Below are 17,651 nucleotides of genomic sequence, written 5' to 3'. Positions count from 1 at the left end.
ATTGACTGATTTGCACTGAGCATTGCCTGCAAGTGTGAAAGTGAAGCCTCATCCTGACCTTTATTTTATTTCTTTCATTTTGCAGGTGCAAGACAACAACTTTTGAACATGTTTTTGTCCTTTAATCCTCTCTGGTTACGCATTGGTCTGGAGGTAGGATTTCATTGTTTTAGAAAAGAAAGCACGATTCTTCATATACACTGACAGTGTAACCAGCATAAATGATAGGATGCAACTTGATGACATTTTCTGCTTCACCCATTTACCTTTTATGGGTTTTATCATTTAGCGAATCAGGTATATCAATTTTCTTTTTATGAAATGCAAAGTAGATGCAATCTCCATCAACATGATTATACCCGTTATACATTAAAGACCATCAAACCATATGGTGGATAGTGAAATATATTTCACATCTTAGATTTTTGAAATAACAATTACCTATGATTATATCTCAAAACTCTCTCTCTCTCTCTCTCTCTCTCTCTCTCTCTCAACCTCTCTCTCAACCTCTCTCAACAGACAATATTTGGAGTGACACTGAACTTGAAGAGTAACACAGACACATTTGGATTGTCAAGATTCATAGTTTCAAGACTCCTGAACAATCCTGACATTGCCAATGAATATGCCCACCCTACTGTACCTCACCTGTACAGAGATGGTATGTTTGCAGATGATATTTTCTATGGCTTCAAATGGTTTTATTACATTTATGCATGAGACTCTGATATGGTGTTTTCTCATTGCTTCACTTGGTCTTGGGTTGCAAAAGTTGAAATAAGTGCAAATTAGTGGTTGCTAAAATTCACAAGTGCATTGCCAAGCACAACAATGAAGTTAGGTTATGTAATATAAACATGTGTTATCTATTTATTGCGAGCATGCTTATCTACACAATTTCAAATTTGTATCAGTATTTAATCACACAGATGAAAATATTCAGCAATTATTACATGTAGATGATAAAGCTACCAGACAGTAAGCAAACAACCTTTCATACATGTTACCCTGTCACCACATTTTCTTACATCTACATCTAACTTTGCCATAGGCCTCATCAGGATTATATCAAAATTTTGCACCTATTGAAACTGATTTAACCCATACCCATAAACCCATATACCTAGGCCCTGTTTTTGTAATTGAAAGGATGATATTAGTTGAAGGTGATAAGATGATTGCAGATACCGTAGTGTCTTTTACATTTCACAGATTCTGTTATTTGCTGTCAAAGGTAATAAATGACATGCCTTGAAATAAAATTTGAGATTGAGATTCTAACAAAATTTAATTATGATCTTTGCAGGCTATGAGGAAGTGCTTGCAAGATTCACCCTGAAGAAATTTCTGCTGCTGGTGTTTTTCCTGGACCGTGCCAAGCAGACCAAGTTGATAGACCATGATCCGTGTCTCTTCTGTAAAGATGCAGAATTCAAGGTACATATATATTTGATTTTATCAAATGTGTGAATTACCTTGTTCACCCTAATTTCCTGTAAACTCACCATTGATAAGAATAGGATTTGGCCAAAGTAATTGTGGTACGGTCAAATAGATGGTGATCTATTATCCCAGTAGTGATAAAGTTGATCACTTCAGACCTCTGTCTCACCACATTCCCTTGAATGAAGCCCACTGCATCTTTACCTTTCAAAAAAATGTACCAAACGTACATATTGACTGGCCTCATTGCTGATAAGAATCTTTAAAACTCAAAATTGGTACTGTGATTGTCTTTGAGAGAGTACCATATAAAATTTGAAATTTGCTGTTGAACTCGACTGAAAAATGGAACAATATGATTAGCCTTAGTGTCCTTGTAACCATAGATGCAATGCAAAAACTTAATTTGTCACACATTGTAGTTTTCTAATGCATAAAAATACTCACACGGCTGCAATTGATGTCAGAAATATTTCTGAAAAATTTTATCTCCCAACAGTCAAGTCGGGATCTTCTGTTACACTTCTCACGTGACTACTTGAGTGGTGAGGGTGATGTGACACGACATCTCAGCTACTTTGGTTACACAGTGTCTCATGTACAGACTGCACTTCATGAATTTGATTTTGCTGTGGCCAACCTGAAAGTAGATCTACGATGTGGTCTGCGCCTCACGTAAGTGTGTAGTTTACTGAAAACACCCATCCAGCATAATGATGAGATTTTGGAGAAATCTTTTCCCTATTGCAAACGACTCCGAGATGCTGTTATGGGTACAGCTATCTCTTGATTTGCTTCTGAGTCTTACATTGTGTCTTGTCATTCTATGGATGATCAAGAAGATCAGAGATTACAAGATCATATTGTTAAGTGTAGTCTTGATTTTGGAAAGAAGTCTAAACAATTTGATAGTGAAGTAAAAGAAATCTGAAAAATTTAATAGTCACAGTGTGATGGTAACCATTAAGGTAGTTTGCACCTGGACAAATTAAAAACTTAAGCTTTTGCCCAAGCAAACTACCGTATCAACCATTCTCTTTCAAAATCAAGGATAAAAATTGCGTGTCACCATGCAAATGTGGTCCTGGACAAACAAATGACCTAGTATTTACTGACATTTGAAATTCAAAATGGCTGCCATCTGTGTGTTAACTCTATGAGGAAAAATTAAATTATTAAATTTTACTAAAATAAGCCAGTGAAAACTTTATATACTCATGAGCTTCAAAATGAGCCCCCACAAGTGGAAGGCCAAAACTGTCATGGGAAAAATCCAAATATCTGTCCTTGAGGCACATTCTACCTTAATTCCTCCCGAATATAACTCTATTCAAATATTTTCACTATCAGGAGAATAATGGAGCTGTTGACTCACAAGTGGACTTTGACAACTCAGCTTCGGATGCCAGCCATCAGTCGTCTTCAGAAACTACATAATGTGGAAGTTAGCCTTAACGCCATGAGAGAAATTGGCATCGATGTCGAAAGTAAGAAACCAATTTCATTTTGTAACTATTCTTCCTACTTCTATGTGGCATAATGCTGCTATATTCCAATATTCTCTCTGATGAAAAAGTTACAAACATGCGATAAATTCAATACAAGCTATATTTAAGGATAATTTACATTTCTTTATGTATATATATAATTCTGTCAGAAAACAGATGATAGAATAGCCTCAAGAATTGATAAAATTCATTTCAAGTCAATTTAGAACATGGAAAACATATAGTTGATTTGTGAGGCAAAACTTTTGTTGTTGTTAACCTGGAAATGCAAATATAGGGCATTTTTCACCTTTGTCAGACATGTTTATCTCCTGAATATTACAGTCAATTGTTTCTTTTGCAAGCACATTATTAATTAATTTGATTTGTACCAGTTTAATATGAGCAAAGAAAAAGGTTTCTTGAAGTTTTCAAGAATATTTCCATGCTCTTCTCTCAGTAATGGGGCTGTTCACAAGTGACGTCATTGGTCTCTCATTAATATGCAAAAGTAGATACTTGTAATTACGTTTGGAAATTATGCTTGCAAGAACCACAAAAATGCATCTTAGCAGGCAGTTGCCAGTGCCACAATGAAAAAGGCATGAACAGCTCAGAGTAAAGGCTGCCACGCATGCAACACTGACAAAATTTGTGCATTTCAAGCTGTATCTGATGTCACTTGCATGCAGCAATATTTAGTAACAAACGATACTGTAACTCTGTCCCTGCCAGGTGGTGGTTTGAATAATAAAGTCATCGTTGATGGCCACAGAGAGAAGACATTGGAGTTGCTATGGAGATTGATATTCCATTTCCAGGTAAAGACCTCCCCACCCTAGATGTACCAGTATTTGTTATTATGGTTCACTGTTACCTTTTATTTTTACATTGTCTAATCCCTTGCAAGAGGTTTCCTAGTGACCTGACTTTGTGATTCCTGGTTCAGTTTGATTCTGTCAGTCTCATGACTTTGTGTTAAACCAAAGCAATGAGCATGTGAATTACCATCATGATGGACTTCATGTTGTGGTCCCATCATCAACTGTAATTCATATGTTAGTGCTGGGATACTTTCCTCTGTCCAAGTTTTTGCCCAGTGGATTTGAAGTCTACGTTTCTCCCCTTTTTGTTCTGCACAGATAAATGTCCGACTTAACAGTGAAAAACTGAAAGAGGAGATATCATTCCTGAAGAAAAATCTACTGATTCAGAAGAAACTGGCTGCTGTAACACTCTTTGCACCACTGAAAGAAACCTCAGATGAGAGACGGACGAGTGATCCCGGTTTGTACTTCAAGAGTGAAAGACTCAGTCTGTTGTTGGATTGGTGTAAGGCTGTCTGCGCCTACTATGACTTGAAGGTAGGCCCTAAGGCATTTCACCCTTTCACCACAGTGGTTTGGCCCAAACCCATTGTTATCAATGGTGATTGTGGACCTGTTTATGGGGACTTTGGGTGGACATGGTAAAACATAACATAAAAGCAAGTATGTCTGGATCTTACATGTAACTCAAAGAGCAAAATACTAGAGTTTATATATATCTGCAGTTTATAATTTCTGAAAAATGATAATATTGAATTTGTCTATAAGACTTTATGCATTCAAATCAGATAGTTCTGGTATTATCATTTTTTCCCCTTAATTTATTCTGAAGAATAAACCTCCTTTGTATTTGATTTCAGATTGAAAACTTCACTGTATCATTCAGTGATGGACGTGGCCTCAGCTACTTGATCCATCACTACCATCCATCCCTGTTGCCGTACAGTGACATCAGACAAGACACCACCCAGTCATATCAACAGAAGGAGCTAGAATCCGACAGTGACCCTGATCAAAGTCTCGATGGCACTTGGACTAGGACATACAGCCCTTGTAAGTAGAAAAATGAATCATGTTCACTACCGTTCAGAAAAATGCCAATATATCTCTTCGTTAAATGTCAACTTGAAACCCTTATCTATGGTTAGCTTCAAATAATTCTTGAAGTTTCAAATCAGTGCAGCTCTGTAACATTCTCTCTACGTCATAGCTTGATACAAAGATTTAGATTCACAGTCACCTCAGTCTGCAATGCCACAACTAACAACCCTGGTTGTGACACCATATTGCCTGATTGCTATTTAACAAATTTCATCTCACGATTACACAATATCAGTTTATTGCACGGTTTTCCACTGTATAAGCATTTGAAAGCACACCATGAAGTGGAAACCGCAAAGTTTTGTAAAATAATCTCATTAATTTTTCTCAGTCTGAGGCCAATGTTGATGCATATTGTGTCATGGAGGCCCACAGTTTCTCATTGAAGTCAGAGGTTTCCAAAAGTTCCATTGCGTAAATGCCTTTACCTGTTTTCTTCACAGCCACTGGCAAACCAACAGAGTACGATGCTCTTCTGGCCAATGAGAAACACAATTTCAAACTGCTGTACGATGCGGTATCTCAGCTGGGAGGTGTCCCATTCATGGTGAAATCAGCTGACATGTCTAATACCATCCCAAATGAAAAGGTAATGCAAAGTGGAATTTGTAAATCTCATTGCAATTGAAGTGAAAACTTCCTATAATTATGTTTGTCATTCTTGGAGAAAAGCAAAAACATACAGGTTACTGACGGTTGAATGGAAAATAAGTTCATGTTTGTCAGTTGTAATGCTTCCAAATTATGTTTCTTCAACAAATGTGTAACCGCCTGTAATTTCGAAACTGAAATGTGTATTTTATCTGTAATTTGTAAAAATTACAAAACGGTAGTCTTGATTATAAAATCATAATAACTGACTGTAAATATTGAGATTTTTTGAATGAAATGATGGAGGAGGATTGTGAAGAAGTTTGACAGAACCATACCTGAGTCAGAAGAAACTTTCATACACACACAGAAATAACTATTTGATCAAAGCTATCCATCAAGTATAGTTTTTCACATTGTGTCTTTTCTTATACAGTTGCATGCATGAGTTAGTTTTACGTCATCAGTTGAATCACACATTGAATCACAATGTTGTTTTTCACTGTTTTGGTTCTGCTTCCCAGGTGGTTATCACTTACCTGTCATACCTCTGTGAGCGTTTGCTGGATCTGCGGGATGAGACCAGAGCAGCCAGGGTCATCCAAGCAGCGTGGAGGAAGCATAAACTGAAGAGAGAGATTGAAAAACAAAAGGTGTGTACAAAAAAAAACCTGAAGATGGCATTTTTCTGTTTTCTCTTTTGACTAAGTGGCAGGATTGCACACAAAACCTTTAATTGTAACCATGACGATTTGTGTAATTTCAGGAGAAAGCGGCAGCTGCATTGAAGATCCAAAGGAGAGTCCGAAGTTTCCTGCAGAGAAGGCGTGAGGAGAGAATGCAGGATGCCATCATCAAAGCCCAGGCACTGTGGCGTGGAAAACTTGCCAGGAGAGAGGCCGGAAAACTGAGACAGAAACAGTTGGAAATTAGACAAGAAGAGAGTGCTGTCATTATCCAGGTAGGTTTGTGACAAGGAATATTGAAAGCGTGGTCAAGTGAACGACCAGCAGTCATGAGATTTTAGCATGGTAGGTTGGCAGTACTGTTTAGTGTTGAAAGGCAGAAGTAAACAAAACCAATATGGTATCTGTTTTACAAGTACAAATGTTTGCTATCACTTGTCAATGAATAAATCTGATGGAAAAATTGATGTTTTGTTAGCTTTTTAAGTTGTTTTTGTGAAAGTGTGTAGTATTATTAGATTTCATAATGAATGAAGAGTGTTACCTGTATAAAAAATATCACAAACTTATAGGGTTAAGTTACTTTTTCCTTTTACAGGCTCATATCAGGAGATTCCTTGCCCAGAGGTTTACCTTGAAGAGGAAGAAATCAATCGTCAAAGTACAAGCAATTGTCCGTGGTCACCAAGTCCGTAAGCATCTCTACAGAGTGCAAGCAGCAGTGTTCACAATTGAGAACTTCTACTATGCATACAGGCTTGGAGAGGAAACTAGAGAATGGTTCTGCATTTTGAAAGCTGCCACTGTCAGGATTCAGAGTGGCTTCAGAGGCATGGTAGCTAGGAGAATGGTGAGAAGAGAGAGGGCAGCTCGTCTTCTGCAGGCTCACTGGAGAAGATTCCATGTGAGGCAACATTTCTTGGCTCTGAAAGATGCCACAGTGAAGATGCAGGCACTTGTACGAGGTAACCAAGTTAGGCTGGAATATGTGAAGACAAAGGCTGCGGCTGTTACCATCCAGCGATACTACAGGGCAGTCCTGATTGGTCGGACGATGCGACAGCAGTATCAGCATCGGAGGCAGGCCTGCATTACCATACAAGCTTTTTACAGAGGTCACTGTGCCAGGATGATTGCTAAACAAAACAGAGCTGCAAGAATGATTCAGGCAAACTTCAGAATGTACCGCCACAAGAGAGAGTTTCTCAAAATGAAATCAGCAGCAGTGGCGTTGCAGAAAAATTTCAGACGACATCAAGCCCAGAAGAATTACCTACAGCTCAGATCTGCTGCTGTCACCATTCAACAGAAAGTCAAGGCTACTCTTGCTGCAAGACATCAAAGAAAAACTTATCTCAGACTAAAGGCTGGCACAATCCTTGTACAGAGTCTCTTCAGGGCAAGGCTGGCCAGAAAGCTTGTCCAAAGAATCAGAGCAGCTGTCTCCATTCAGTCAGCTTTCAGAGGCTTCAGAGCTTACAAGCAATACAAGCAGAAGAAGAATGCAGCCATCTCTTTGCAAAGCTGGGTCAGGAGAATGCAATCTGTGAAACGCTACAAAGCCAAAAAGACTGCTGCTGTTGTGATTCAAAGATATTACAGAGCTCACCTGATGAGAAATGATGCTGTGGAGGCATACCAGGTGATGAGATCTTCTGCGGTAAAGATACAGTCTACCTTCAGAATGTACAGAGACAGACAAGAGTACTTAAGAATTAGACGTTCAATCATCAGACTGCAAGCCATTGTGAAAGCAAAACTGGCACAGAAGCATTACCAAGAATGTAAATCAGCTGCTTTGACAATCCAGCAAAGATTCAGGGCCACCCTGGCAGCACAGCAGTGCAGAAGGGACTATCTGCATCTCAAGGGAGTTGTCATCCTGGCCCAAAGTCTTCATAGAGGGCGCCAGGCCAGAAAATATGTCAACAGACTGAAAGCCGCTATTCAAATACAAGCAGCATACAGAGGTTACACTGCATATAAAAAGTTCCAGCTGATGAAGGAGTCAGCGACTGTCATTCAGAGAAACATCAGAAGACACCAGGCTGTGAAGAAATACCAAGAACTCCGAAGAGCTACAGTGACAATCCAGAGATACTACAAGGCTCACATGATGAGACAAGCTGCTGTACAAAGTTACAAGGATATGAAAGTTGCTTCTGTGATGATCCAATCTGTTTTCAGAGGATACAGAGAGAGAAAGAACTTCAGAAAGCTCAAGTGTGCAACCATCATCATTCAAGCTTCAGTCAGGAGGAATCTGGCCCAGGGATGGTATCTCAGGCTGAAGAAGGCAGCTGTAGTTATCCAGGGATACTACAGAGCACATCAAAGTCAAAAGCTACTACAGAAGCAGTACCAAGAGTTCAGACAAGCTGTGATTAGAGTCCAGTCATTTTATAGGGGTCATGTTGCCAGACAAGAGGCAAAGAAGCACAGAGCAGCAAGACTCATCCAGAGTACCTACAGAATGTACATTGCAAGAATGAAGTATCTGGAAATGAAAGAGGCAACAATCAAGATACAAGCCGCTGTCAGATGTCACCAAGCAAGAACCCAATATCTGAAGATGAAAGCGGCTGCTGCTACAATCCAGGCAAGATACAGAGCCACTGTACTTTGCAAGAATCAGAGAAGAGAATATCAGAAACTAAAAGGTACTGTCATCCTAGCACAGACTTTGTACAGAGGAAGACTTGCTAGAAAGAGTGTGGAGAAGATAAGAGCTGCAATCAAAATCCAGTCTGCTTTCAGAAGGTACAGATGTAGGAAGGACTACCTTAAGATTAGAGTTGCTACTATCAAGATTCAGAGTGCATTGAGAAGATACCAAGCACTCAAACATTTTCAAGTCTTGAAGAAATCTGTCCTTGCTATTCAGTCTGTCTTTAGAGCTCATCTCTTGAGAAATCAATGTCAACAGGAATACCAATCCATCAAGAAAGCCACCCTTACTCTTCAGTCACATTACAGAGGTCATGTTGCCAGACAAGAGGCAAAGAAGCACAGAGCAGCAAGACTTATCCAGAGTACCTACAGAATGTACATTGCAAGAATGAAGTATCTGGAAATGAAAAATGCAACAATCAAGATACAAGCCGCTGTCAGATGTCACCAAGCAAGAACCCAATATCTGAAGATGAAAGCGGCTGCTGTTACAATCCAGGCAAGATACAGAGCCACTGTACTTTGTAAGAATCAGAGAAGAGAATATCAGAAACTAAAAGGTACCGTCATCCTAGCACAGACTTTGTACAGAGGAAGACTTGCTAGAAAGAGTGTGGAGAAGATAAGAGCTGCAATCAAAATCCAGTCTGCTTTCAGAAGGCACAGACAAAGGAAAGATTACTTGAGAACCAAAGGTGCTGCTGTCAAGATACAAACAGTCTTCAGAAAATACAGAGCTGTTGAGAGTTACAGAAGTATGAAAAAGTCTGCAAGAATTATTCAAACTTATTTCAAGGCACATCTGTTGCAAAAGCAGCTCCAAACAGAATACCAAACCATGAAGATGGCTTCAACCAAGATTCAGGCTCTTTATAGAGGTCACAGGGCAAGGGTCACTTACCTAGCAACCAGGAAAGCGATAATTCAGGTTCAAGCCCTCATCAGGGGACAGATTGCCCTGAGGCGATACCAGAAGTTGAAGTCAGCAACCCTAAGCACTCAGAGACGGTATAGAGCATGGAGGTTGTACCAGAAAGAGCACAGGGTGTATCAAGAAATAAAGCAGGCCTGTGCAACAATTCAGGCATTCTACAGGGGATACCAAGGTAGAAAACTAGCAAGGCAACACAGAGCTGCAAGAAAAATCCAAGCAACCTACAGGATGCGTAGAGAAAGACAGAACTATCAAAATGTGAGAAGAGCAGCCATTGTGTTGCAAGCGACCGTGCGAGGACACCAGAGAAGACAGGAATACCTCAAGCTAAAATCAGCTACTCTGGTGATCCAGGAGAGATCGCGGGCAACCATAAGAGCCAGACAGGAAAGGCACGCGTTCTTGAAACTTAAAGGTACGACTATCCTGGCACAGAGCCTTTACAGGGGGCATGTTGCTAGGCAGCATGTAAAGAAGGTCCGAGCTGCACTGAAAATCCAGTCAGTGTACCGTGGGTACATCGCTCGTGGCAAATACCTGAAGCTGAAGAAATCTGCCATAGTCATTCAAAGTCATGTCAGAAGATGCAGGGCTGTTCAGCGATATAGAAAAGTACAGAATGCAGCGTTTGTGATACAAGCTCACTACAGAGCGTTGATCCTTAGAAATCAGGCAGCATGTAGGTATCAAATGATGAAGAAATCTGCCGTCACACTTCAATCAGCTTGGAGAGGATTCAGAGATAGAACAAAGTATCAGAGTCTCAGGAAAGCTGTGGTGAAAATGCAGGCCAACGTTCGAGCCAATCAGGGTCATAAACAGTTCAAGTTGCTGAAAAGTGCCGTCTCCATCATTCAGCGTAGATGGAGAGATACCTTGGTTATGAAGAGAAAGCGCAGAGAATTTCTGAAACTCAAAGGTACCGTTATTCTCGTTCAGAGTCTTCACAGGGGACGACTTGCCAGGAAACTTGTCACAAGGATGAGAGCCGCAATCAGAATCCAAACTGTATATCGGAAGTACAATGCCGCAAAGAGATACCAACAGCTCAGACAGGCAGCCATATTGCTCCAAAGTAACATCAGGATGTACCAAGAGAGAAGAAGGTTCCAGAAGCTGAAGAGGTCGGCCGTTGTGATTCAAGAACGTTACAGGGCCAAACTGATGAAAGAGAAAGCTGTTTTGCAGTACCAAGGCATAAAGAAGGCTGCTATCGTTATACAAAGTCACTACAGAGGATACCAGATGAAGAGCATGTACAAGGACCTGAGGAGAACAGCAATCAAACTCCAGGCACATGTACGGAAAGTACAAACACAGAAGAGATACCAGGACCTGAGATCAGCAGCGTTAGTTATGCAGAGACGTTTCCGTGCCAACAGGTTGTGCCAGCAGGAACAACAGCATTTTGCTAGGCTCAGGCAAGCAAGCATAACACTACAGCGTCAGTACAGGAATTATCAAGTGAGGAAACAGGCAAAGCTTGAGAAGTCTGCCACATTGGTGGTCTCTGTGATCAGAATGTACATCGCTAAGAAAGAGTATCTCAAACAGAAGGTTGCTGCAGTTCAGATACAAGCTACTGTGCGAGGATATCAAACAAGGCAGCGGTTCCTCAAAATGAAATCTGCCGCTGTCGCATTACAGCAAAGATTCAGAGCCACACTGGCTGCTAGAGAAGGGCAGAAAAATTTCATTGAATTGAAAAGGGCAGCCATCCTGATTCAGTGTGCATACAGAGGACAGCTTGCCAGGCACAGGGTGAAGGAAATCAAGGCTGCCATCATGATCCAGAAATATTACCGAGGACACGTAGCTGTGAAGAGATATCAAAGAACCAAGCAGGCTGCCATTTTGATTCAGGCGGCCATTAGAAAGTATCTCGCTTACAGAAGAGAGAGGAGAGAACATCTGAAGAGGTTTGCAGCAGCGGTTTATCACCAGATTTGTGCCACAAAAATCCAGAGGTTTTATCGCAATGCCAAGGCTCTACAGCTTGCCAAGCAGAGACTCCAGTCAGTTCTCAGATTACAGGTACTTTTAAACAAGCAGATTCTGATATCATTTTTTCATACAGTTACTTTGCAATTTGTAAAGTGGTCAAACCTTCATCTAATAATGCACAAAGACTCCACTTTTTGACTATGATATTGAAGTAATGACAATGCACTCAAAATCTCATTTCTGATCATGACTCATGTTGGTGACCATTTCATTGCTTATCACAGAGATGTGTGTTTATGATAAGATTTCTGATATAGTAGAAAGTACAAAAATCTTTGCATTACAGCCCATTATTGGTCAAGTTTCCTACCGAATTTGACAATTGGCTTTCATTCCATAAACTTTACCACATCCCTTCCACAATTACACCATCAACTCAATCAAGAATTTATTACATCGATCATTTGCAGAGATGGATACGGGCTAAATTGGAGTACATTCACTACAAGAGGATGCGACAGGGCATCATCCTCTTCCAAAGAGCGGTGAGATGTCGTCAAGAAAAGCGCCACTGTGCAGCAACCAAGATACAAGCCATGGTGAGGTCATACCTTGCCAAAGTCAATGCAGAGAAGAGAAAGAGAGCTGTTATCACACTCCAGGTGAGCTCCTTTCTTGAAAAAAAACTTTTTACCATTTTGGTGTCCAGTGCGTGTCAAAGAAACAACAGCAGTTAACCTGTTGTGTCAGATTACATGTATCTGTCTCTGCAAGTTAGAAAAGCTTTTTATGTAATTATGACTTCGAAAATTTACTCAGTCCATACCACTGCTGTCTGAAACTACTTGATTGGATGACATTATGAAAGCAGTTGTCTGGAAAATTGATCTGTGGACCATGTTGTCATGGACAACATGAGGTATTTTTGTCATTCTTATACACAAGTCCACTTTCTAATTTTGGTGACTTTTAATACAGTTCAGATCTCTTCTTTAAATAACATAATTCAAGCAAGCATCTGTTTGATGTCCTGTCAATAAAATTTATCCAAGATCCACTCATAAACGTCTCTTATTCTTGGGCCTGACTATTACAATGATGTTTGTGGCATATTACATTTTGTAGAGAAACCATCCATGGTTGTCACAACCTTTCCAGCTGGGCAAAGACAAGAAATAGTACATGCAAAATAGGGCAGTATGCAGATGATGTCATTCTTCTTCCATTAATATGCAAAAATAAATATTTGTCCGCATTTTTGGTTGTATGTTTGGATATTATGGATGTAATAAAGATGAAAAAACCATTAAGTAGGTGACGGTTAGTGTAACAGTGAATACTAAAGGCATATTTATGGCTCACACCACAAACTTAATGTTAAACATCAGCCAGGCATGCAACATTGACAAAGTCTGTCTGCAATGTCAAGCAGCAGCTATATGTAGTAACAGACCTATAAACAGCAAACAGTGCGATTTCAGCGATATGTGTGTCATTTATTGTGCATTTTCTTTGTAGTCTGTGTGGAGAGGACGCAAACTCAGAGGGTCCCTCAAGAGCAAAAAACTAAGGTTGATAAGAGGCCGACTGCTTGAAGCCAATAAGAACGCCACTGAAGACAAGAAACTATGTAACCGAACAAGCACAGCACTGGACTATCTGCTGGCATGCAAATCGATGTCCAACCTCTTGCTGGCCCTCGAAAGTTTGGGTAAGAATTTGTTCCGATGTATATTTTTTCAAATATCTTAGTTCACTCATTGGAACTATTGTTGGTGTACATGTAGGCACACCGACAAAAAATTATGTGCATGATAAAATATTCACTACATGTAGCTTGAGTTCTGGGATGGGATGGAAGTGGGAGTCGCCCCCAAAAAAGGTTTCTTGTATGATTTATTTTTCCGTGTTCTCGGTTCAAGCCCTCATAAATATTATAGAAATAACGGGCGACGCGCTGACTATTAACGTTTATTTGTGGGCAAGGGCGAGAGGAAAGCCAAAAATTAATGGGCGAGGCTTGCCGAGCCCGTTAATTTGGCTTTTCTTGAGCCCGCGCCCATAAATAAACGTTAATGGTCAGAGCGGAGTCTGTTATTTCCATTATATTATCAGCGAACCCAAGAAATCCGTCAAAATTTCCGAAAATTTCAGGAGCGAACGACAACTGGGGCCCAGAAACGGAGCAATACGCGACGCACTGTCACGCGCGCTGTAAAAAATTGGCAAATTCGGAGATGCTTTCAGAAAAAAGTATCTCAACTTGACCTACAAGTGCTCCATTTTTTTTTGTGATTGATTATGATTTACGTTTGAGCTGTAAAGTTACGATACTTTGAGTTGTTAATCTTATTATTCAGGGGCATGTAAACAAACCATTACTGTGTATTTGTGGTCAGTCACATGGTTCAGCTCGACCAATCAAAATGCGACAGGCAGGGCATGGTAATATAATGACTGATAAAGTTTCAAATTGGGGCTGATGGGTTTTGTCAACTAAAAGTTGGCTTGGAATGTTCGTCAACATTTGAATGCTTGTCAACACAGTATCACTAAAGGAGCACATTCAAAGTGTTTTAGTCTGTTGACTTTTCAATTTCAACATATGTTTCATTGTTGTCTGAAAGCCACACGTACACCCCTCAGTATGTTGAGGTAAACAAAATTTCATCACTATTTTTAATGACTTCTCACTTTGTATCACTGTTCCATGATGCTCCGTTTAACACTATACATTGTTTGTTTTGTGCTCACCAGAGATCACAACAAGGCTATCTCCTGCTTGCTGTGAGAGAATCGTGGCCAACAACGCAGTCCACGTCATCTATGATGTCATCACGAGCTGTAATCGCAGTCTGCCTCACATGCAAGCCATCTCGTACTGTGTCAGTGTACTGCTGAACCTGGCAAAGGTGAGATAGATCAGTTGTTATAAGGTAGTGAGTGCCTCGAAAGTGAAAGACTTAAACTTCTATAACTTCCCTCATGGAAACTTTCAACCATTCTCCTTACCAAATCATGAATAAAAATCAGGGGTCATTGTGCAAAGTTTGGAATTAGAGAAACAAATTACTGATATTTACTGATATTTGAAATTCAAAATGGCCTCCACCCCTGTGTTAACTCTATGGGGTAAAAATAAAATATTCTATTTTCCAAAAACTAAGACAATGAAAACTTTTCTTACTCCAAGAGCTTTAAATAGCCCCAACAAGTGGTAGATCAGAAAAGAATTGTAAAAGTTTGATGAGAGTCCAAATGTCTGTCCTTGAGGCACATATCTACCTTAATCCATATGCAGTGGTCTGTAAATTAATACTTCTCAGCTGGTTCTCATGGTAACTGATCATCCACTAACATTTTTTACTTAATTTGAAATTGGTGTGCAAGCCATATTACTGATTGCGTTTAACACAACACCTACTGTGTATGTCCTATTATTCTTCAATTCAAAATAATTGTTGCAATTACAATATTAGACAGTGCAGTAAGGTGAAATCTTTGACTTCAAAAATTCCACAAAGCAGCATACTATGAATACATATATCCAATTTGGAAATAATATACTCTTTAATGTTGCTATGCAGTATGACAAGACCGTTGATGCTGTGTATGAGGTGACTGATTCCATAGCAACCATCACAGACCTGCTGTCCATTTATCGAGACAAGGGCTGTTCCATATTTACCAAGTCTTGCACATTGATGGTTGCATTCTGTCAGAAGCGAGGACGAGCTCAGGTAAGATCTTTTGCTGACTTTCAGTGCAATGTAATCCTCTTACCTCCCATGTTTTATTTGAACCTTCATCACTGAGAAATTTTAGTTGTCTGTCCATGCCAAAATAGAGGTAAGATATATATCATTTTGACTAAGATGCATGCTTTTGATGGTAAAACCTACAGAGCGTCTGTAACTGTAAGGCATACTAGTCTTGGGAAAGCAAAGGAACTTGAATGAAAATAAACCTGTTAACAGCTTTCCATTTTCCAAAATTTATATTACATAAAAGCTAAAACAAGTTATTATTAAGTCATGCAGAAGTTAATTTTGTATAATCCTGTAACATCAAACAAGGACAGCAAAAAGATTTTCATGGAGGAGTGTCACAAATTATCTAATATACAGATCTTTTTTCCTCCTTGTTATCTGTAAAAGTTTGTTGATAAGCTCTATCTTCAAAGATCTATTTGAAAGCATTTGCTAATCACTCCACATCTCAAGAAATGTGGAGGTGTCTTAGTTGCATCTTTGAATAATCCATCTCTATTTTTTGGTTATTCCTTCAACTACAGGAAATTGTTCGAATTCCTAAAATTTCCGACAAGCTGAGAAGCATCCATGCACTCAGTGCCAGGAAACAGAAGATGAATGCCCAGAGAGCGGCCGTGAGGAACAAAACTCTGAATGCATCCACCTTGTCCACAAGCACATTCTCTGCATCCATTTTGGCCACGCCATCAAAGCGGCCAGGAATACGACCCGATTGGATCCTACGACACGACAAGATGAAGGACCTTGATGACCCATTCCATGCAATTGAAACTGTGATGAAAGTCCTCAACCTAAAGAAGAAATAGGGGTGTTGTACTTTTGCCAAAAGCGTTTTCTTAGACACTTGCATCAAGGTCTCTTTCCTTTCCATAACAGTTTCTTTTTCTCAGAAATTTTATCAATAAGTAATTGCAAAGATGACAAAACTGCTCATGACTAAAATGTTATTAAAATGTATTTTTGAAATGGTGTAGAAGGGTTGTAGGTTGTCAAAGATACCAAACTTGTAGGAGGCTTAGAAATTTCGAACAAAAATTTGTATCATAAATGATGATGAAACTTTCAGATTTAATTAGGAAGTTCAATTCTTCATCTTTCCGCTGTCCTCTTCATTGTAAATACTACTTTCATCGAGTTTTGTTCAAATCTTTCACTTTAAAATCACTTAGCAGTTTTATAGTAGGATATCATTACTAGGACTTTTTATAATGTAATTGTTCTGTGATGTTTTATGTGCAGTGCAAGGTATTTTTTACAGTTCTTCATGTAAACAATCATCTCTTTGTCAAATAAACCATTCCATAGTTCTGTCCAACTTGTTTGAACCCAACCAGACCCATGCAGTGGTTTCACCGTATTCTCTTTGTGATTTGGTGCATACCACTTGCAGGACAACAGGATGATCAGTTGTTTGTATGATAGCAACATAAAGCAAGTATAGTTATCAGTCAATTTACAAATTGTTTACAGTAAATCAAATGATTAGACACAAAATTCACGAATTCTGCAATGAGTGCATGTTTCATGGAAAGCTCTTGACCGTATTATTACATGTAAAGCATATCATCTGATGAAATTATGCAATGCCAATTTTTACATTGGATTGGCAGAATTATGTTGCTAGGCTGACAAATAATTATGTCATGACCACCAAGCAAAGTGATCGCATCTGCAGTAATTGGCTAGGAGACAAACAACCAGGAAAGGCTCAGACAATCAGTTGTGATGCATGCATGGCAGTTCTTTATGCACCTATCGATGTTTTCTACCAGGGAGGGAGGAGTGTGGGGGCAGCACAAGAAATTCATGATCACAAATTGTATCCCTGGAGCAGGGGAATTTGATTGCCATGATACGCCCAGTAACGGGAAATTTGACAATGCCACAGAATGGTAGTTTCAATTTGGACTGATATCAAGTCCTTAAATTATCTTAAGCAGCCTCTACTTTCCCCAACCCTTAGATATTGAACACATTTTTGTAACCTGTTTGTAGCGAATTTGAAGTGGCTTGGAAAAATGTCAAATTTTCCACTGTTAGGCTCGCACTCCCAGTAGAAAACATTGATAGGTCCAAAACTGTTTAATGTGTATGCATTGTCTTGAATTGTTCTTTTAATTTGGATAAAATTTTATTGTTCTAAAGGTTTAGTTCATAAATTTTGTAATAAAGCTTTGATATATTAAATTCAA

General features: G+C 39.4%; 2 protein-coding genes across 2 annotated transcripts in view; one reads left to right on the top strand and one right to left on the bottom strand.

Moving 5' to 3' along the window:
- LOC139152478 (protein SLC31A2-like) overlaps positions 1 to 5,419 on the bottom strand; it is an 18,110-nt gene extending 12,691 nt beyond the window's left edge. The window contains exon 1 of the mRNA XM_070725629.1: positions 5,290 to 5,419. The gene's annotated coding sequence lies outside the window, so the exon portion shown is untranslated. The remainder of the gene's footprint in view (positions 1 to 5,289) is intronic.
- LOC139152476 (abnormal spindle-like microcephaly-associated protein homolog) overlaps positions 1 to 17,651 on the top strand; it is a 23,302-nt gene extending 5,651 nt beyond the window's left edge. Inside the window, exons 5-21 of the mRNA XM_070725627.1 lie at positions 86 to 153; positions 523 to 664; positions 1,310 to 1,440; positions 1,946 to 2,121; positions 2,797 to 2,933; positions 3,669 to 3,754; positions 4,076 to 4,297; positions 4,621 to 4,813; positions 5,305 to 5,450; positions 5,977 to 6,105; positions 6,219 to 6,413; positions 6,737 to 11,776; positions 12,157 to 12,348; positions 13,205 to 13,397; positions 14,444 to 14,598; positions 15,274 to 15,426; positions 15,981 to 17,651. Coding sequence (XP_070581728.1) covers positions 86 to 153; positions 523 to 664; positions 1,310 to 1,440; positions 1,946 to 2,121; positions 2,797 to 2,933; positions 3,669 to 3,754; positions 4,076 to 4,297; positions 4,621 to 4,813; positions 5,305 to 5,450; positions 5,977 to 6,105; positions 6,219 to 6,413; positions 6,737 to 11,776; positions 12,157 to 12,348; positions 13,205 to 13,397; positions 14,444 to 14,598; positions 15,274 to 15,426; positions 15,981 to 16,265 — 7,643 coding nt within the window. The 3' untranslated portion in view covers positions 16,266 to 17,651. The remainder of the gene's footprint in view (positions 1 to 85; positions 154 to 522; positions 665 to 1,309; positions 1,441 to 1,945; positions 2,122 to 2,796; positions 2,934 to 3,668; positions 3,755 to 4,075; positions 4,298 to 4,620; positions 4,814 to 5,304; positions 5,451 to 5,976; positions 6,106 to 6,218; positions 6,414 to 6,736; positions 11,777 to 12,156; positions 12,349 to 13,204; positions 13,398 to 14,443; positions 14,599 to 15,273; positions 15,427 to 15,980) is intronic.

The sequence above is a fragment of the Ptychodera flava genome, chromosome 16 (assembly GCF_041260155.1).
Source record: "Ptychodera flava strain L36383 chromosome 16, AS_Pfla_20210202, whole genome shotgun sequence".
In the NCBI taxonomy this organism is placed as follows: Eukaryota; Metazoa; Hemichordata; class Enteropneusta; family Ptychoderidae; genus Ptychodera; species Ptychodera flava.
The sequence above is the reverse complement of the archived record's forward strand: the minus strand, read 5'-3'. Positions and strand labels throughout refer to the sequence as shown.